Raw genomic sequence first — 22,002 nt, forward strand, 5'->3', positions numbered from 1 at the left:
TACCAGGATTGGCTGGACCATCCAGTTTGGATTGCATTGTGTTTCCTCCACCACCCTGACATGGTACACGAGGCTTCAGCTTTTACAAAGAGCTACAAGAAACAGCTGCCTAAAACCCAGAAATATGAAAGAAACTGAAAGAAATTTTCATGATGTGATCCACTATAAAATGTAGTAGGCTTTATACAAAGCCGCACTGGAGACAGTTGTTTTAGAGGTAAATGCTAGGGTGACGCTTTCTCTCCTTTTCACTGTGAATCCCTAAATACTGCACTCTTTCCATTTTGACTATGGGAAGCACCCACACAGATCTGTGATTAAAAAAAAATCAATTTATGGGTCCTGTGTCTTCATAATTGTGCCTTACTTTTAACGTGGTCTTTATTTTCTATTCTATGAAACCTTATGAGTTTATCAGTTCATGAATTTATCTATTATCCTGTCTCATTCACTAAAATCTTTAAACCTTAAAAATCTCCACAAACCATCAGGATGAAAGAAAATATGCATGAGGACAACAGATCTAGGGACTTCCCTGGTGGTCCAGTGGTTAAAAACCTGCTTTCCAATGCAGGGGACACAGGTTCAATTCCTGGTCAGGGAACTAAGATCCCACATGCCATGGGAAAACTAAGCCTGAGTGCTGCAAATACTGAGCCCATGTGATCTAGAGCCTATGCTCCACAACTAGAGAAGCTCCTGTGCGCCACAAGGAAGACACAGCACACACACACACACACACACACACACAGACAAAGATAATGGATCTAGACAGGAGGGAAAAGTAAAACACGGATAAGCAAGCCAGAAGATCTTCCACAATTGTTATAATGGAGAAAGAACTTTGAGCTTCCTGGCCGCCAAAGTGAGAAGTGAAATTGTGCTAACATATTTTTCCTGCTCTTGATCTTTTTTCTTAGTTATAGTTTACTATTTCACTGATGTAAATGGGTGGAAAGGGAAGAGGAAGGAAGACCAAGTGACGAAGTCATTTGTGAGAGCTATTCTGCTATGATTCTCACCACGTCATCCGTGATAGTAAAGTTCAGGAATCCCGCTTTATGATAAACTAGGCTGGCGGTGTTGAAGGCATAATCAGAGATGGCAAAGTAGACCATTCGGCTGTGTTCCTCAGGAAGGTTCATGACAGGAGCAAGGAAAGCAACTGGGAAGCGGTCATCTCGGCTAAAAATTTCACCCTAGAGAGAGAGATAGAATCCATTTGAACTTTTCTAAGTCTATCCCAGGGCTAGACACCTGAGCTAGGAGCCTATAGAGTCTGCTGAGGGAACACGGGCTAGAGATGCTGCCTGAAATTCCACCATTAAAGATGTTTTCCTTGGAATCTAAAAAAAAAGATGCAAATGAACTGGTTTACAAAATGGAAGTAGAATCACAGATGTAGGAAACAAACTTATGGTAACTTATGGTTACCAGGGGATAAGGTAGGGGAAGGGATAAGTTGGGAAACTGGGACTGACACATATGCACTATATGTATATATATATAAAATAGATAACTAATGGGAACCTGCCATATAGCACAGGGAACGCTACTCTGTACTCTGTAATGATCTATATGGGAACAGAATCTTTAAAAAAGCAGTGGATATATGTATATCTATAACTGATTCACTTTGCTGTACACCCGAAACTAGCACAGCATTGTAAATCATCTATGTGTGTGTGCTGTCACTCAGTCGTGTCTGACTCTCTGTGATCCCATGGACTGGGGCCTGTCAGGATCCTCTTGTCCATGCAATTTTTCAGGCAGGAATACTGGAGTGCGTTGCCATATTCCTCCTCCAGGGGCTCTTCCCGACTCAGGGATTGAACCCATGTCTCCTGCACTGACAGGTGGATTCTTTATCACTAGAGTTACCTGGGACGCTCAAATCAACTATACTCCAATAAAAATTTTTTTTAAAAAAAGATGCTTTCCTTCGGGTCAAAGTGTATGTCCAAAATCCCATAATGAAACGCTCACCAGAAGCTTTGATGTTTTAACCTATAGGACCTCTTGGCCAGCTCTTCAATGCCATTGAGGGCCTGCTCTGGTTAACGTCACCTGCATGGTGGGATAGGTGAAGGAGTGGAGCGCGGGGCTGGGGAGGAAGGAAGTTTCAAGGCCTAAGTGATGTAAGACACCATGGGCGGATCCTGGCTCTGGGAATACTCCCCACAACTCCATATTGTCCTGCCCTTGACACAGTGGGAACCATGGGGACACAGGGACAGATCTGAAACTGGGGAACAGGAGGCCCCAAGAAAGGGCTGAGCTGAGGGAATGCCACACCGGGGCTGGACCCACTCAAGCCCCTGACCCAGGACGCTTACCTTGAACATCACATCCAGCATTTGGGCTGTTGCTTGAGGGGCCCCCATTAAGCTGTAATCAAGGCCAGCGAGATGATCAATCTCTGTTGTGACTGTGAACCGGGGGAGGGACAGAATTAGGAGGTGGGCAATGCAGAAGCGATGAGGACTCTGGCTGACCCACATTCCCTCTGGAGAGGTCTCCAGAGCCCCCTACCCCTCCACCTTAAGACCCTCCACCCAGCCCAGTGCTGGGGCAAAGAGCTCCTTCACCAAGAAAGAGACGACGTGGTTTCTTCTGTTCCACTGATGATTTAGCCACAAGGGGACTGGTGTGCTTATCCCAGAGCCTGAGCAGTTTCCAGAGTCTTACACACACATACACACATACATACACACACACACACATGCACACACACAGCCTGAGCACAGGAGGAGCTCAGGTCTGGCAGCCCCTCCATACCCAGAACTTCACACCGAGGAAGACATACGATAGGGAAAATTCTCCAACCGAAGATATTGCTCTTCAACTTTATAACCAAGACCTTGATCTTCAAGGAAACCATCCTCCTACCAATATCAATCAAATAACCAGGAAGGCGGGGCCATGTTCAGATGACCCAGAGACTCCCCTCCAAGGCCTTGAGGGAGCAGGAGCTCTCTGTCCCACGCACTGGGGCTCTGTGCCCATGTGGGTCTCTGCTGAAGGGAAGGTTAGCAGTGAGTGTGGAGGCCTGGGGGCCACGGCATCAGGGAACACCTCCAATTGTCCAGGGCCTGTCCCTGCCAACTTTACCTGTGTAGCCTAGCTCTGGGGCCTCTGCTTGTAGAAAACTGTTCTACGGGTACACTTACGTGCAGGCAAAGAGGTAGTATGAGATGCTCTCTGCCCCGTTGTTGGCAATAGGAAAGAATGACAACAAACCTACCTGTCCAGCAGCTGGGGGCTCATTAAATAAATGGAGACACATCCGTAAGGTAGAATACTGTGCAGTTATTCAAATGAAGTCTAGGGACTTCCTTGGAAGTCCAGTGGTTAGTGGTTACTCCACGCTTCCACTGCAGGGGGCACAAGTTCGGTCACTGATTGGGAACTAAGATCCTGCAAGCTGAGTGGCATCCCGCCCCCCAAAAAAATGAGGTCTATATAACCATTTTGGAAAACTGTTTGGCAGGATCTGGTAAGGCTGAACCTAGGCACATCACCGGAACCTGTAATTTCTCTCCTGCGTATATACCCCAAGATGCATGTCCATATGAGTTAGAATATTCACAGCAGCACTACCCACAATGGTTTAGAACTGAAACTAGTCAAATGGCCTTCAACAGGTCTATAGATAAATAAATGGAGAGACGTTATTGCTGATTCATGTTGTTGTACAGCAGAAACCAACACAATATTGTAAAACAATTATCCTCCAAATTAAAAAAAAATGGAAAGACATGGACACAGTGGATGACATAGCAGGAGAGTGAATGAACTCACAATATGGAACAATAAGGATTGACCTCATATTTTATTATTTTTTTTAAATTTTCTTTATGTGAACCATTTTTAAAGTCTTTATTGAATTTGTTACAATACTACTTTGGTTTTATGTTTTGGTTTTTTGGCTGCAAGTCATGTGGGATCTTAGCTCCCCAGGGATTGAACCCACACCCCCGGCACTGGAAGGTGAAGTCGTAATCACTGGACCACCAGGGAGGTGCAAGGAGTGACCTCATATTTTAAAGTTGAACAGAGAAAGCCTTCTGCTTTTGATAAAAGACTGTGATTACTGTATAGGTCCATTCATGTACAAAGTGCAGAGCTGATCTTTGCTGGAAGAAGTAGGGAGGATGGTCACCCTTGAGGGACGGGTAGTGCCCGAAGGAGATGTGAGTGGACTCTGAAAGGCCAGTCATGTTCTGTGTATTGATCTGGAAGCTGGTAAGTGTGTGTGCTCAGTTTATGAAAAAATTGTAAAAACTCCACTTACAGTTTGAGCACTTTTCTCCCTGTATTGACTTCCACAAAAACGTTTTTAAAAATGAGATCAGTTTATATGTGATGATAGAAGAAAGATCTCCAAGGTATACAGGTTACAAAAGAATAATGTCTCTACTATTACAGACTAATGTATATATTCATAATTATGCATATTCACATATAATCACGAACAAAAGTAATTACATATGTGAATGTATGGTAGTGGTGGTGGTTTAGCTGCTAAGTTGTGTCTGACTCTTTGTGACCCCATGGACTGTAGCCCACCAGGCTCCTCTATCCAGGAGATTTCCCAGGCAAGAATACTGGAGTTGCCATTTATTTCTCCAGGGGATCCTCCCAGACCAGGGATTGAACTCCTGCATTGCAGGTGGATTCTTTTACTGATGAGCCACCAGGGAAGCCCATGTGAATGTATATTCATATGCTTATGTATGTATTTATTTATATTTGTACATGCAAAGGAAGTATCTTAGAGTACACACTCAAAACAGAGTTTACTTCTTGGAAGAAAATTTGGGGAGGAAAGGGGACTTTTAATTTTTACTTTTAACACTGCTGCTCCATGTAAGGTTTCATAAGATACATATTAATGTATGCACTTATAAAAATTAATGAGAATCAAGGATGGGTGGAGTGCCTTACCTGGCAGAGTTTGAAGATAAGGCTGTAGCTCAGAGGTCACCGAGTCCTCAATAATTTCGCAAATCTAAAAAATATGGGAAAAGAAAGCCCGAGTGAGTTTGCTGGCTTTTGTCTCGCCCTGTGCTAACTGCTTCGGTCCCATTTCACATCTTTGCTAGTTGGTCATTGATTCTACAAAAATTTATAAGTGCTTATGATATGGCAGGTACCGAGAAAATAGAAATGATCAAAAACATGTCTGCCCCCATGTGGACCCCAGTAGGGTCCAGTTGGGCCTGTTAAAGTCCATCACAGGACTGGAGATCGGAGCTAGGTAATTTGGCTGGAGGTACCGCCTGAAACTCTGTCATGAAAGACCTATTCCTTTGGGAAGCCCTAGTCTCTCAGGGTCTAGAATTGGACAGCAGAATTAGATAGTAAGTAGCAATAGCCACACAAATAAGTGTACACTTAATGCAGATACTTCTTAACAGATTAGCTGGATGGATCAATAGTCCTTGTGTTACCGAGTCCAAACTCGCTCTGCTTGCTGAACGCTGAACGTCAGGCCAGTGGATTGGAGACAGGTAGTAAGACAAGGAAATGTTATTCGGAGAGCCAGCTGAATGGCTGGCTAGAAGATGGCAGACTAATGCTTCAAAATAACTGTCTTCTCAGGGTCTGGATGTGGGGTTCTTTTATAGATCAGAGATGGGGGAGATGAGGAAACAAAGTAAAAAGGCCATCGATCTTGCAAATATCTCCTAGAATGGCAAGTCTTGGAAAGGGGATATGTTAATTTCTTCCTTCATGCCATCTACTAGTGGACTAGGGTTCTGAACAAAAGCACTTTAATTTAACAGTCGGGCAGAGGGGCAGGATTCTCTGAGGCAGGCCATTATGTACAATAACAAAAGCAAGGAAAAGCAAGTCAAAGAAACAGTTCCAACACAGAGTCAGAATTGGCTTTTCCCTGCAACACTTATTTCCCCAGCTGCTTGTGGAAGACTGAATCCTCCCATCCAACAGGCTACCACTCATAGTAAACACTCAGAATTTGTTGCCCCAGTTAAACTGTGTGCTTCTCAAGAAACGGAAATGCTCAAGAAATGTTCTCAAACCTGTTTGCTTTCCTTGCTATTGCAATCACTCAAATTATTTCTTATGTAGGGACTTCCCTGGTAATCCAGTGATTAAGAGTCCATCTTGCAATGCAGGGGATGTGGGTTCGATCCCTGGTTGGGGAACTGAGATGCTGTGGGGCAACTAAGCCTGCCTACCACAACTACTGAGCCCGTGTGCCACAACCAGAGAATCTGTGCACCACTACGAAAGATCCCACCTGCTGAAACCAAGACCCGATGTAGCCAAATAAATAAATAAATATTAAAAGTTATTTTTTATGTAAACCCATGAAATAATGACTGAGAAAAGAATTGTTTGTCAGAAAAACCTAAGGTAAGTGCTTTGGAAAGATGAGTTGCTTAAAAAAAAAATGTCAGTAAACTGCTGTGGACCAGAAAAGCTTCCCAGGAAAACAATTATAAAAATAAGGAAGGATTCTGCATGGAGGACGCTTTGCAAACATCTCTAGATTCTCACTGTGGTTAAAGAAATCTGAGCCGGAACCTGTAGCCGATGCATGTTAAATGTTGGAAGGACAGTGCTAGGCCAGTCAAGAGACTGTTTACAAAGAATGGTCCTGCGTCTTAGGTCAAAGGAATGTACGTTTACTGTATCTTAAAATATTTGGATCCGTATGTAAATATTTTCTTTGTTCAAGGCTGTGTGAGTCCTCTCCTCATTTGTTCCCCCATTTATTTATTTATTTTTATTTTTGGCTGTGCTGGGTCTCCATGCTGCACACGGGCTTTCTCTAGTCACAGAGAGCCGGGCTTACTCTTTGCTGCAGTGCACAGGCTTCTCATTGTGTTGGCTTCTCCTGTCGTGGAGCACAGGCTCTAGGGCATTGTGCTCAGTAGTCGCGGCTCCCAGGCTCTAGAGCACAGGCTCAACAGTAGTGGCCCACGGGCTTAGCTGCTCTGCAGCACGTGGTATCGTCCCAGACCAGGGATTGAAGCCATGTCCCCTGCACTGGCAGGCCAACTCTTAACCACTGGACTACCAGGGAAGTCCGAGTCCTCATTTTAAACAACTTTTTTTTTTATTAACTAGCTATCACCTATCCTCCACAGATATAGTGGAGGAGAGGGACTTATGGCGGGGGGAGGTGTCCTAGAGCATGCATGTGGTCCTGGCCTAGTAAGAGGGTCACTGATGGCTCCTATGAGGAGGTGACATCTTCAGGGCAAGCTGTAGCTCAGATGGTAAAGAATCTGCCAGCCATGCAGGAGACCTTGGTTCACAGAACTTTTATTGTATAATATTGTTATTAATCATTATTGTCTCCATCATCAACAGGGCGGCATAAATCCACACCACTGAAGAATACTAGGTCCTACTAGAAACGCATGGAAACATGGCAACGGGGCGCATGAGGAGAGGACTGGCGTGTTTTCCAAGCTCACTTAGACCCTGGGACCTCAGAACAAGAAAAGGAAAGAACGGCTTGCCACGTCCAATCCTTGGGGTCTGCATGCTATTTTCACTTTAACCACCAGGAGGCACTCAAAGCCAAACCAGACTTGGATCAGGAGCGGTGTGTGTACCTGTGTTTCCCCTTTCCTCTTCTTTACTTTTTCTCTTCCCAAGCGGTCATCACTACAAATGCAGCTCCAGGTAGATGATACACCAGAGACAGGATTTTAGGGTGAAGTAGGTGAATGAGCAATGGCACCCCACTCCAATACTCTTGCCTGGAAAATCCCATGGATGGAGGAGCCTGGTAGGCTGCAGTCCATGAGGTCGCTAAGAGTCGGACACGACTGAGCTACTTCACTTTCACTTTTCACTTTCATGCCTTGGAGAAGGAAATGGCAACCCACTCCAGTGTTCTTGCCTGGAGAATCCCAGGGACAGAGGAGCCTGGTAGGAAGCCTTCTATGGGGTCGCACAGAGTCGGACACAACTGAAGCGACTTAGCAGCAGCAGCAGCAGCAGGTGAATAAGAGAACTGAAAGTTAACATAAACCTCTTTATTTTAGCTAGAGATTCCAAAATTTGGAGATTTCACAGGATTTTTTAAATGGGGAAAACTGACACTGTTGCTGTTTATACAAAGCAATACAAAGCAGGTGTTCATGAGTTCACCCAGGTAGGAACCAAGGGATCCTACATGGTCCACACACTCCCAAAGCTTCCTGCTTGGTCTCCACAGGCACCTAAGTGTTGATTTCCTTTTCGGCTTTTGTGGACTGCAGACCTGGGGCGGGCAGTGAGCAAGGCCAAGCCGACTTTTTCCCTGTTTTTTGACCCTTGGCCAAACATCTGACCATTTGCTGTCTAACTGAACAGACTCGGCATCCAGACACCTACATCTTGCCCTCAGCTTTGCTGCACACCAGTTCCATGACCTTGATTTGTCCTCTCTGGGCCTTGAGCCCAAATATGCCTGGGCCAGCCCCTAGGGCTGTTCAAGTCCAGAGGTCACTGAGGACTTGCACCCAACACTTGAGAGGCTCAGCAATGCCAGCTGCTTGGACAAGCTTACCTTGCTCTCCAAGACCCTTCGGAACCTGGACTCGATCTGGTTATGGAAGAGATTCAGCAGCCACCTGGGGAGGGAAGCAACGGTGGATGGTCAGCTTGGTGGCACTGAATGCAGAGAAAGCGGGGCAGCAGGGAGAGTCAGGCCAGTTTCCAAGAGAGGGCTCCCCACCCCATCCTGGCCCCTGCTGTGTTCCAGAATCCTGAATGGAATGAGCATGCAGACTCCCATTTCCCAGCATACCCCATGATTCAGTGCATCTGACAGCCCAGCCCCAAATTCAATAGATTTAGAGGAGGGATTGGAGACCCCATGCGACTTTCCAGGTGGCTCAGTGGTAAAGAATCTACCTGCTAATGTGAGAGACAGGGAGACACAGTTTTGATCCCTGAATGAGTAAGATCCCCTGGAGTAGGTAATGGCAACCCATTCCAGTATTATCGCCTGGAAAATTCCACAGACAGAGGAACCTGGTAGGCTACAGTCCATGGGGTTGCAAAGAGTTGGACGTGACTGAGCACACACACACCACCACCACCACCACCTGGAGAATCCATGTTTTTCTTTTCCTTTTTGGGGGGAATATATCTTTATTTATTCTTATTTTTAAAATTTTTGGCTGTGCCTCACAGCAGCTGGGATCTCAGTTCCCCGACCAGGATCAAACCAGCCCCTCCTGCAGTGGAACCGCAGAGTCTGAAGCACTGGACCACCAGGGAAGTCCCAAATTCATGTTTTTCTAATCAAGGAAACTGAGACTTGAAGAGATTGGCTCAAAGGTTTGTGTATTTTTCACAAGCTCTCATTTGACCAAAAGCCTTTGTGTTCTCTCCGTAGCCAAACTGCACTTGTCTGATGGTGGTGAAGCTCTTTATTTTTTGGTGGAAATGGCACACCAATGCCTGCTCAGTCGTGTCTGACTCTTAGCGGTCCCTTTGTCTGTGGCCCACCATGCCCATGGGATTATCAGGTGAGAATACTCGAATAGGTGGCCATTTCTTTCCTCCAGGGGTTCTTCCAGACCCAGGGATTAAAACTGTGTCTCCTGCAGCTCCTGCACTGGCAGGCGTATTCTTTCTTTACCATTGAGCCACCGGGGAAGCCCGGCACACCACCAATACTCTGAGCTTAAATCTGCTTCTGTTCATCTCAGCAGGTCCCCCAAAGGATTACCTCCAAGTGCACATGATGGGCCCATGCAGTACCCTGGACCGTCGTGCTTATCAGAGGCCTTGGGCCTTGGGTTGGATAGGCCTCTGGCTCCTGCCAGGGGTCAAGCTGGTCAGTGTCCCCACAGTGACTTACCCCAAATCTCCTGATATGTGCACTTCCACATCGCGGATGTGGCTACTGCAGCTGGAGACAGCCACTTTGGGTCTCCCAGAGGGCTCACTGTCCAAGAGAAGATTGACTGAAATGGTGATGCCCTTGACCTTCACGTCAAAGGAGCCGTCTAGTCTCCTAGAGAAGAAAGGAGAAGTAGTAAGTGATTCGTAGACTATGGTCAGCCACCATTTGAGGGAAAATATAAATCTCAATTTCCAACTAAATGAAACCAGAGTAAGAAGTTAACTACAGAAATTATTACAAATATAGTTATTACAAGATAAAGATTTGTTATAAACAAGACCATAAAAGATCAAGAAGAAAGCTTGGGTCCATTTATTTATGGTCAGGGATGGGCAAAAGCCTTTCTAGGTCAAATCCAAGTCTCAGAAGCCATAAAGGAAATGGTTATGAGCTTAACAGCACTGAAAATTAAAACTTTAGAGAACAACAATGGCATATGCAAATTAAAACAATTGCATCGTGAGCTAGCCAAAGATCTAATTTGCTTAACACATGAGCTAATATATGAGTTAATTTCCTTAATACAAAAAGAACAAGCTTATACAGAGTAACAAGGAAAGGACAAAAGAGGAAAAAAAGAGAGGTTCAAGATGTTAACAGAAAGTTCAATTACAAATAAGCACATGCTGCTGCTGCTGCTAAGTCACGTCAGTCGTGTCGGACTCTGTGCGACCCCATAGAAGGCAGCCCACCAGGCTCCCCCGTCCCTGGGATTCTCCAGGCAAGAACACTGGAGTGGGTTGCCATTTCCTTCTCCAAGGCATGAAAGTGAAAAGTGAAAGTGAAGTCGCTCAGTCGTGTCTGACTCTTAGCGACCCCATGGACTTCAGCCTACCAGGCTCCTCCGCCCATGGGATTTTCCAGGCAAGAGTACTGGAGTGGGGTGCCATTGCCTTCTCCATAAGCACATGAGACGTGATTAAAAATGAAAATAACGATGCCAGTTTTCATCTATTGGAGAGATAAAAAGTTTAGCAGATTTTCATACCCAGTGCTTGTGAAGATATGAGGAAACCAAACACTGGTTGAGAGAACACATCAGGAACACAGATTGGTGGGGTCTATCCTTAGAAGAAATGGAGGAGTCCTCATAGTCAACAAGAGTCTGAAATGCAGTACTTGGATGCAATTTCAAAAATGACAGAATGATCTCTGTTCATTTCCAAGGCAAATCATTCAATATCACAGTAATCCAAGTCTGTGCCCCAACCAGTAATGCTGAAGAAGCTGAAGCTGAATGGTTCTAGAAGATCTACAAGAGCTTCTAGAACTAACACTCAAAAAAGATGTCCTTTTCATTATAGGGGACAGGAATGCAAAAGTAGGAAGTCAGGAGATACCTGGAGTAACAGGCAAATTTGACCTTGGAGTACAGAATGAAACAAGGCAAAGGCTAATAGAGTTCTGCCCAGAGAACACACTGGTCATAGCAAACACCCTCTTCCAAAAACAGAAGAGAAGACTCTACACATGTACATAACCAGATGGTCAATACCGAAATCAGATTGACTATATTCTTTGCAGCCAAAGATGGAGAAGCTCTATACAGTCAGCAAAAACAAGACCAGGAGCTCACTGTGGCTCAGATCATCAACTCCTTATTGCAAAATTCAGACTTAAATTGAAGAAAGTAGGGAAAACCACTAAACCATTCAGGTAGGGCCTAAATCAAATCCCTTATGATTACACAGTGGAAGTGAGAAATAGATTCAAGGGATTAGATCTGATAGAGTGCCTGATGAACTATGGATGGAGGTTCATGACATTGTACAGGAGGCAGTGATCAAGACCATCCCCAAGAAAAGAAATGGAAAAAGGCAAAATAGTTGTCTGAGGAGACCTTATAAATAGCTGAGAAAAGAAGAGAAGCTAAAGGCAAAGGAAAAAAGGAAAGATATACCCATTCGAATGCAGAGTTCCAAAGAATAGCAAGGAGAAATACAAAAGCTTTCCTCAGTGATCGATGCAAAGAAATAGAGGAAAACAATAGAATGGGAAAGACTAGAGATGTCTAAGGGAACATTTCATACAAAATTGGGCACAATAAAGGACAGAAATGGTATGGACCTAACAGAAGCAGAAGATATTAAGAAGAGGTGGCAAGAATACACAGAAGAACTATACAAAAAAGATCTTCGGGGCCCAGATAACCACGATGGTGTGATCACTCACCTAGAGCCAGATATCCTGGAATGTGAAGGCAAGTGGGCCTTAGGAAGTATCACTACGAACAAAGCTAGTGGAGGTGATAGAATTCCAGTTGAGCTATTTCAAATCCTAAAAGATGATGCTGTGAAAGTGCTGCACTCAATATGCCAGCAAATTTGGAAAACTCAGCAGTGGCCACAGGACTGGAAAATGTCAGTTTTCATTCCAGTCCCAAAGAAAGGCAATATCAAAGAATGTTCAAACTATTGCACAATTGCACTCATCTCACACACTAGTAAAGTAATGCTCAAAATTCTCCAAGCAAAATTCTTCAAAGTACTGAGAATTTCCAGATGTTCAATCTGGATTTAGAAAAGGCAAAAGAACCAAAGATCTAATTGCCAACATCCATTGGATCATCAAAAAAGCAGGAGAGTTCCAGAAAAACGTCTATTCTGCTTTATTGACTACACCAAAGTCTTTGACTGTGTGAATCACAACAAACTGGAAAATTCTTCAAGAGATGGGAATACCAGACCACCTGACCTGCCTCCTGATAAAACTGTATGCTGGTCAAGAAGCATCAGTTAGAACTGGACATGAAACAACAGACTGGTTCCAAACTGGGAAAGGAGTACACCAAGGCTGTATATTGTACCCTGCTTATTTAACTTCTATGCAGAGTACATCATGAGAAACGCTGGGCTGGAGGAAGCACAAGCTGGAATCAAGACTGCCAGGAGAAATATCAATAACCTCAGATGTGTGGATGATACCACCCTTATGGCAGAAAGTGAAGAGGAACTAAAGAGCTTTTTGATGAACGTGAAAGAGGAGAGTCAAAAAGTTGGCTTAAAACTCAACATTCAGAAAACTAAGATCATGGCATCAGGTCCCATCACTTCATGGCAAATAGATGGGGAAACAGTGGAAACAGTGAGAGACTTTATATTTTGGGGCTCCAAAATCACTGCAGATGGTGACTGCAGCCATGAAATTAAAAGACACTTTCTCCTTGAAAGAAAAGCTATGACCAACCTAGGCAGCATATTAAAAAACAGAAACAAAAGTCCATCTAGTTAAAGCTATGGTTTTTCCAGTAGTCAAGTATGGATGTGAGAGTTGGACTATAAAGAAAGCTTAGCGCCAAAGAATTGATACTTTTGAACTGTGGGTTTGGAGAAGACTCTTGAGAGTCCCTTGGACTGTAAGGAGATGAAACCTGTCAATCCTCAAGGAAATCAGTCCTGAACATTCATTGGAAGGACTGATGCTGAAGCTGAAACGTCAATACTTTGGCCACCTGATGGGAAGAACTGACTCATTGGAAAAGACCCTGATGCTGGGAAAGATTGAAGGCGGGAGGAGAAGGGGACGACAGAGGATGAGATGGTTGGATGGCATCACCGACTCGATGGACATGAGTTTGAGCAGGCTCCAGGAGTTGGTGATGGACAGGGAAGCCTGGTGTGCTTCAGTCCATGGGGTTGCAAAGAGTCAGACACGACTGAGTGACTGAAATGAGCTGAACTGATCCTGATTGTAACTACATAGCTTTGGTTCAGTAATTTTACTTCTAAGTCTTTAGTCTGTGGCTTATCCTGTCAAGATATTTGTGTGGGGAAGTTCACTGAAGCATCATGCGGAATAGCAAGAAATGAGGAATTAAGCTTAAATGTCAACTAGTCAGAACAGGTTCAATAAGTCGTGGGCATCTATGTGATGAAGCCTTTACAAAGAATGAGGTCAAATGTGGTCCAGTTATACAGTGAAATATTACTCATTCATACAAAGGAATAAAGCACCGATATGTGCTGTAGTGTGGATGAACCTCAAAAATATTATGCTGCATAAGGGACTTCCCTGGTGGTTCAGCGGCTCAGACTCTGCACTCCTAATGTAGGGGGTGTGGGTTTGATCCCTGGTCAGGGAGTAGAGTTTACTACATGACGTGGCTGAAGATACTGTGTACCATAACTGAGACCTGGTGCAGCCAAATTAATTAACCAATATTTTTAAAAAATATTATGCTGCATGACAAAAGCCAGAAAAATACGTGTGCTGTATGATGTCATGTATATGAAAGGTCCCAGATCGGCAAATCTATAGAGACAGAGGCTGACTGGCAGTGGCCCAGGGTTGGGGGAGGGGCAAATGGGGAGTGAGTGCTTAATGGGTATGGAGCATCTTTTGGGGAGATGGAAATATTGTGGAATTAGGCAGAGGTGGCGGTCGCACAACACTGTAAATGTAATAGATGCCACTGAATTGGGTACTTTGAAATGTCATGTGAATTTCACCTCGGTAAAAATATTACATTAAAAGAAGTTTAAAAAAAGAATGAGCTAGATATTCATATGGTCATATGAAGAGATCTTGAAGAGTATGGCCTGATTCCTGTCAAGGAAATTGAATTAATATGCAAATATTAATGACTGCTGACAAAGGTTCATGTAGTCAAAGCTATGGCTTTTCAGTAGTCAGGTTTGGATGTGAGTTGGATCATGAAGAAGGAAGGCTGAGCGCCAAAAAACTGATGCTTTTGAACTGTGGTGTTGGAGAAGACTCTTGAGAGTTCCTTGGACTGCAAGGAGATCCAATCAGTCAATCCTAAAGGAAATCAACCTTGAATATTCATTGGAAGGACTGTTGCTGAAGCTGAAACTCTAATACTTTGGCTACCTGATGTGAAGAGCTGACTCACTGGAAAAGACTCTGACCCTGGTAAAAATTTAAGGCAAAAGGAGAAAGGGTTGATAGAGAAAAAAGTGGTTAGATAGTATCACTGACTCAATGGGCACAAATCTGAGCAAACTCCAAGAGAAGTGGAGGACAGAGGAGCCTGGCATGCTGTAGTCCATGGGGTCACAAAGAGTTGGACAGGACTTAACTACTGAACAACAACAATTGATGACCTATATGAAAGTGTTAGTTGCTCAGTCGTGTCTGACCCTTCATGACCCCATGGACTGTAGCCCATCAGGCTCCTCTGCCATTGAGATTCTCCAGGCAAGAATACTGGAGTGGGTTGCCATTTCCTTCTCCAGGGGATCTTCCTGACTGAGGGATCGAACCCAGATCTCCCACCTTGCAGGCAGATTCATTACCATTTGAGCAACCAAGGAAGCCCAATATACTGATCTACATATTGAGCATCTTTCTAAAGCAGTGTTGTCCAACAGAAATACAATGTGAACTACATGGGTAAATTTAAAATTTTCTAGTAGCCACATTTAAAAAAAGCAAAATTAAAGGAGTGAGAATAATTTGAATAGTATATGATTATCATTTCAAAATGTGATCAACATACACATTATTAATGCGATTTCTTATGTTCTTTTTTGTACTAAGTCTTCAAATCTAGTGTTTTACACTTACAATTGATCTCCATCTGTTCCGGCCACTTTTCATGTACTCAGTAAGGACGTGGGGGCAAAGGCTACTATATTGGACAGAGCAGGTCTACAGTGTCAGCATGGCCAGGTCACCCGTATTTGCCCTCCTGTTACGGGTTGAATTGTGTCCCCTGAATTTGTATGTTAAAGGCCACTTAGTTCCCGGAATTTGACCGTATTTGAGATAGAGCCTTTAAAGAAGTGATCCAGTTAAAATGAGGCCATTAGGGTGGCCTAGAGTCCAGTCTGTCCTCCTAAGAAGAGGAGATCTGGACACACAGAGAACCACCAGGGGTGCAGGCTCACAGAGGGATGGCCATGTGAGGACATGGTGACAGCAGCCATCTGCAAGCCCAGGAGAGAAGCCTCAGAGCAAACTCAATCTGCCCACATCTTGATCTTGAACTCCTAGCCTCCAGAAGTGTGAGAAAAAAAAAAATTCCCATTGTTTAACCACCCCTGCTCTGGCCCAGTCTGTGACATTCCATTATGGCAGCCTGAGGAGACTAACCCACCTTCCATCCAACGACCTCAGAAGTCAGAGAACAGTTCAAAATGCTGAAGAGGTCATCCCACCCTTGACCAACGGCAAACAGGAGACTGGGGTAACTCAGAGGTGCGCTCTGCCTACAATGTCCCCAAGACGGTTGTCCCTGGGAGGGTTGAGCTCCAGTGGCTGCCAAGCCGACTCCTTTCTTCCCCACCTCACTTCTGTACAGTCCTTGGATGTTTCCCTGAATCACTCACCAGATAAAGTACTTGCACTTGAATTCTTGCCTTGGGGGTCTGCTGTGGGGAAAGCTAGGAACACCCTGGACCCAAGAAAGATGGAATGAAAGCCAAGGTCAAGGTTCCGAGGGCCTGGGAGCACAGCCAACTTACAGTATCCTCTTGCGCACCTTCCAGTCGCCCGTGACCTGGATGAAGGAGTCGGAGATAGAGAAATGCAGGCCCTGATTGGGGAGGAGCTTCAGAGCGGAGCCGAGCAGCTTACAGCTCTGAATGTTCAGGCTGGGGAGAGAGACCCACAGAAGAGGCATCAGCGTGGAGGCAGAGGCAGGTCTAGTCTCTGCAGGGGTCTTGCTCTCACCCTGGGACCTGGTACCCAACTCCTACTTACCTGCTGTGTGCCCTGAGCTAACCATGCAGCCTTGCCAAGTACTTTGCATGCACTGCATCACTTGGTCTCACAGAGGGGGTCAAAACTGTTCAGGTTCCCTTTTCACACAGGGGGAAAGAGAATTTCTTGGAAGGCATGCATTTGCCCAGAGTCACACAGTCAGGATCAGAGCCCACAGATCTCACGACCCTGGCTGGGACTCCAAGTAAGGTGCGAGATGCAGCCCATTATTGCTTTCCTCTCCACATGCAGGGGGGGACCTCATTCAGAGAAGGCTGAGGGAAGGCTCAAGAAGAGACACGAAAGGCCTGGGAGAAGCAAACCCAGACCATACGCATCCTCGGGCTGTCGGTGGGAAAGGAATGGTCAAGTTCCCTTTTCTTTGCCTGGTGCACAGTGGGTGCTTGATAGATGTTTAGTGACGGACTGAATAAAAGAAGGACTGGAAGAAGCCATCGGTGGTGAGCAGAGAGGGGTGTGATGAGTCATGGGCTCAGTTGTCCCTGCTCCGTTGTCAAGCCTTCAAAAAGTGACTGATGTCTTTTTAGAAGATATTTATTTATTTATTTTTGGCTGGGTTGGGTCTTCACTGCTGCATACAATTTTTCTCTGGTTGCGGTGAGGGTGAGTTACTTCCTAGTTGCGGTGCGAGGGCTTCTCATCACAGCGGCTTCTCTTGTTGCAGAGCACAGGCTCTAGCGCTCTCGGACTTCAGCAGTTGCAGCACACGAGCTCAGTAGTTGCGGCTCCCGGGCTCTAGAGCACAGCCTCAACAGTTATGGCACGCAGGTTTTGTTGCTCCGAGGCATGTGAGATCTTCCAGGATCAGAGATTGAACCCGTGTCTCTTGCTTTGCAGGTGGACTCTTTACCACTGAGATACCTGGAAAGCCTGATGCCTTTCTTTTTAAAGCATCAGCTGCTCTGGTCTAAATATCCTTTGAAGACTCAGGTGAAATGCCACTCCCTTCAGGAAGCCTTCCTTGACTCCTCCAGATGTGCCAACCTCAGCTTCAAGAGTTGGGTTACTATATCTAAATTTAAAGGTTTATTTACAAAAAAAACTTAAGGTCTATCTTCCCTTCCAGACTATATCCAGTGTCAGGCCAGAGCCTGGATTATCACTCCAAAGAGGCAGAAAGTTATCCCCATTTTACAGATAAGGAAACAAAGGCTCAGGTCACATAGCTAGTGGCTCTTCATTAATATTTGTTGTATGAGCAAATGAAGGGCCCAAGTTCCTTCCAGAACTTCCCTCTGAACTCTTTGAGGAGCCATCCCACCACTGCCTGCCCCAGAGAGGTCTTAAGCCATCCTGGGGCTCTCTCTCCCTTCCTGTCTGGACACCACCCACAGGCCCTGCTCAGCCACCTCGGAGCCTCACCTGTGGAATCTATAGTCCACACTGCCAAAATGTTTGATCCTGACGTCCCCGTCGAAGTTGGGCAGTGTGACTCTGTGCAGCTTACTCTGCAGAGCCAACAGCTCCTCTTGGGCCACTGAGGACACAAAAAGGCTGGGAGTCAGCTTGATTGGCCTGCCTCCCTCCCTCTAAACCCTTCAGTGGCTCCTACCTGTCCTGGGGAAAGAGGTCAACTTTCTGTTTAGCATTATTATGGTTGCAGGTTATTGAGCCCCTCTAGAGCAGGGGACTAGAGGGGAACTCCATGGGTAAGCAATCTGCCTGCAATGCAGGAGTGGCAGGAGCCATAGGTTTGATCCCTGGGTCAGGAAGATCCCCTGGAGGAGGACAACCCACTTCAGGATTCTTGCCTGGAGAATCCCCATGGATGGACGAGCCTGGCAGGCTGCAATCCACGGGGTTGCAAGAGTTGGACACGGCTGAAGTGACTGAACACACACGCATGCCCAAGAGCACCAAGTGGCAGGAGAGATATTCAGGAGCATCTCGGCATTGCAGGTGGGGTGGTTATGTTCATGCCCATTTTATGAATGAGAAAACAGGTCTGTCTTTGTCAGCAGCTCCACGAGAGAGGAGTGCTGTGTGCTTGGTGGCTGGGCCTCTTTCCTTTCCTTCACATTGTCTGCCTGTGTAGAACAGACTGCAAGGATTTTAGGGCTAGGATCCTGGCATTTGTGTCTTTCTAGCTGGGTGACCTTGAGCAAGTCCTCAACCTTGGCATTCTCTGTCTGTCCAAAAGCAATGACAGCAATACTTTGCTCACTGGGGTGGCATGAGGATTAAAAGAGATCACTGCAGGACTGCCGTGGTGGTCCAGTGGTTAAGTCCTCCTGCCAATGCAGGGGACATGGGTTCAATCCCTAGTCTGGGAAGATTCCACCTGCCGAGGGTCCCATGTGCAACAACTACCGAGCCCGTGCACTTTAGAGCCTATGGTCCACGAGAGAAGCCACCACAGTCAGAAGCCCATGTGCCACAACGAGAGAGTAGGCCCCGCTTGCCAGAACGAGAGAAAGCCCGCACAGCAGTGAAGACTCAGCAAAGCCTAAATAAATGAATAAATAAAATTGTTAAACCAAAAAAAAAAAAATCTAAGAAAAGAAAAACGTTTAAAAAAAGAGAGAGAGAGAGATCTTTGCAAAGCCAAAAGGAGTCTGGCAGGATAAAAAGCACTCTTGCATGGTGCCCGGCACACACGAAGCACTCAGTAAACACCCAGGAGGTCAAAGCAGGGTGGATCTTGTTTAAAAATATGGAAAGGAACCAAAATGTCCAGCTCTGGAGGACTGGTTACACTTACACAGCGGAAAGGAACAAGAGGCAAATTTTGCCTGATCTAGAGTTTCAATATAAACAGTATTCACACTAGGACTTTCTGTTTATTTGCAGGTATGAGAGACCCTGGATTGTACCACACCTTTGGAGTGGATGTGTGTACACAGATGACCACTGAGCTCCCCCACTCTGCCTCTTACCACTTTGCAGCTCTCCCTCCCGCACACACAGGAACTGGTACTCACCCAAAACGCTATCCCTTGTCCCTGGCTAACTCTCACGTATCATTTCTACCTCACCTCCTCCAAGAAGGCTTCCTTGATTGCCTTCTGTCTGTCTCCAGCCAATCTGGGCTCCCAACAACTCTTCCTGAGGGAATGTTATTATCCCATTTGAACTGATAAGGCAATTGAGGCTCCATATATGTGAGGAGCAGCTCTCCATCAAGTACTGTGGAGAGGGTTATATAAATACCACCAATCCCTTGCCCTTTGGACAGATGATTTCTGAGGCTTTGTTTTAGCATCTTAAAAAAAATTACAAATGAATTATTATACAAAACAGAAACAAGCTCACAGACATCGAAAACAGACATGATTATGGAATGTGGATGGTGGGACAAATTAGGAGTATGTGATTAGCAGATATGAACTATATATAAAATAAATAAGCAAAAAGGATTTACTGTATAGCACAGGGAATTATATTTAATGTCTTGTAATAATCTATAATGGAATATAATCTGCAAAGAACCGAATCATTTTGCTGTATACCTGAAACTAATACATTACTGTAAATCAACTATACATCAATAAAAAATAAAATACAGTTTTACTTTTGCTCATTCTTTAAAATTGAAATATAACATCTGTAGAAATACAACCTAAAAGGCACTTGTCTTATTAAAAGTGTTAGTCACTCAGTCCTGTCTGACTCTTTGTGACCCCATGGACTGTAGCCCACCAGGCTCCTCTGTTCATGGAATTTTCCAGGCAAGAATACTGGAGTGGGTTGCCATGCCCTTCTCCAGGGAATCTTCCCAACCCAGGGATCATTCGGGGTCTCCTGCATTGCAGGCAGATTCTTTACCATCTGAGTCACCAGGGAACCTACTGGGAGGTAATTCTTACATGTTTATGCACCCATGTAGCCAACACCCTGAGCAAAACACAGGGCATTCTCAGCACCCCTGCAGGCTCTCTGTGCCCCTTCTGGGTGGTCACCACCATTCTAACCTCTAGTTCTAAGGCGTGTGTTTTAGAACTTGAGCAAGAATTTTCCAGCAAAACTGTTCCCATCACAGGGGCAATAGCTGGCTCACTGACATGCCTCTCCTGGCTGTCCTCTGTCCCCATCTCATGTGACAATCCTGCTACAGCGTTTCCTGGAATCATCTCCCGAACCAAACATTCGCCCCCAAATCTTTATCTCTGTTTGGCTAGACAAGCAACATGCCCACGTGGTCCAATGTTTGGGTGACAAGGCCAGACCCCGAGCCAGGGCTGCCTGACCGGGAAGCCTGCACCACCCTGAGGGAGAGAGTCCCCTCTGTGTCCCCAGCTGTCCCCAGAGCAGCCTGGGGCCAAGCAGGTCAGCCAATCCAGCTGACAGCCGCGGCTCCCTACCGTACTCCAAGCCCTGGTCGGTGATCCTGACGACAAGGCCGGGATTGGCCCCCAGGGCCCCGGAGGTGAACGTGAGCAGGGTTCCCAGCAGGAGGGAGGGCAGGGTGCCCGTCGAGGTCACCATCCTGGATTCCCAGGGGGCTGGGCTGGATCTGTCGCAGCCTCCGACTGGGCCCAGCTCCCTTAAATAGCCAAGGCCTGAGGGCTGGGGCGGCTCCTGAGTGGGGCGGGTTCCTGGGACCAGGAAGGGGAGGCCAAGTGACTGGAACCTGCTTGCAACACTGTTGGGGTCACGGGTCATTTAAAAGCCCAGTTGGCACTGCCTGGGAGAGAGGGTGGGTTGGCCTGGGTCCAGATGACACTCCGTCCACCCTTCCCACAAAAAGGCCCCACGTTCATTTCCAGGAAGGCCTGGGTTTTATAGACAAGGAAGCTGAGGCTTCGAGAGGCCATGTCACCGGCTCAAGCTCACACACCCTGGCAGGTGGCAGAACTGGGAATCAAAGCCAGTTGAGTTATACTCAATTCTGTTTCTGTAAAAAAATTTCCCCGCCCCATCCCACCCTCCCTGCCTCCTATTGGGAAACAGGTTTTCTCAAACCCCGCTGATGGTAAAAGTTGTTGGAAGGCAACTTGGCCAATCCCTGAACTCCTGCCTGCCCTCCTCCAGGGGATCTTCCCACCCCAGGGATCGAACGAGAATCTCCTGTCTCCTGGATTGGCAGGTGGGTTCTTTACCACTAGTGCCATCTGGGAAGCACTAGCCACTCTCTGCTTTTCTGTAATTGTGGTCTTTTAAAAATAAGTCCTTCTGGAGGAGGAAATGGCAGCCCACTCCAGTATTCTTGTCTGGAAAATCCCGTGGACGAGGAGCTTGGCGGGTTGTAGTCCATGGGGGTCACAAACAGTTGGACACTACCAAAGCAACTTAGCACAAAAATAAGTCCACAAATTCTTTGATACTCTTTCCATCAAAAGCTGAGGTCTCCTTGAAATTGAAATTGTGCCCGCTCCTTGAAATTGGATGGGTCTTTGGAGTGCCTCAACACCCTGACCGTGGCAGGGTCATAAAAGACACTGGAATTGGGCTTGGGATCTGAACTTCCACACTAAGTACAGGGAGGCCCATGCTGG

General features: G+C 45.9%; 1 protein-coding gene across 1 annotated transcript in view; it reads right to left on the minus strand.

The window, feature by feature from the left end:
• LOC147360264 (lipopolysaccharide-binding protein) overlaps window positions 1–21,027 on the minus strand; it is a 32,350-nt gene extending 11,323 nt beyond the window's left edge. Inside the window, exons 1-8 of the mRNA XM_086330864.1 lie at window positions 20,869–21,027; window positions 17,930–18,044; window positions 16,309–16,437; window positions 9,839–9,994; window positions 8,537–8,600; window positions 4,948–5,011; window positions 2,337–2,428; window positions 1,023–1,199 (exon numbers count right to left, since the gene is read on the minus strand). Coding sequence (XP_086186990.1) covers window positions 1,023–1,199; window positions 2,337–2,428; window positions 4,948–5,011; window positions 8,537–8,600; window positions 9,839–9,994; window positions 16,309–16,437; window positions 17,930–18,044; window positions 20,869–20,992 — 921 coding nt within the window. The 5' untranslated portion in view covers window positions 20,993–21,027. The remainder of the gene's footprint in view (window positions 1–1,022; window positions 1,200–2,336; window positions 2,429–4,947; window positions 5,012–8,536; window positions 8,601–9,838; window positions 9,995–16,308; window positions 16,438–17,929; window positions 18,045–20,868) is intronic.
• Window positions 21,028–22,002: the final 975 nt, after the last annotated feature.

This window comes from Bos grunniens, chromosome 13 (assembly GCF_055505025.1).
Source record: "Bos grunniens cultivar Pamir isolate PY7600 chromosome 13, Bosgru_T2T1.0, whole genome shotgun sequence".
Classification (NCBI taxonomy): Eukaryota; Metazoa; Chordata; class Mammalia; order Artiodactyla; family Bovidae; genus Bos; species Bos grunniens.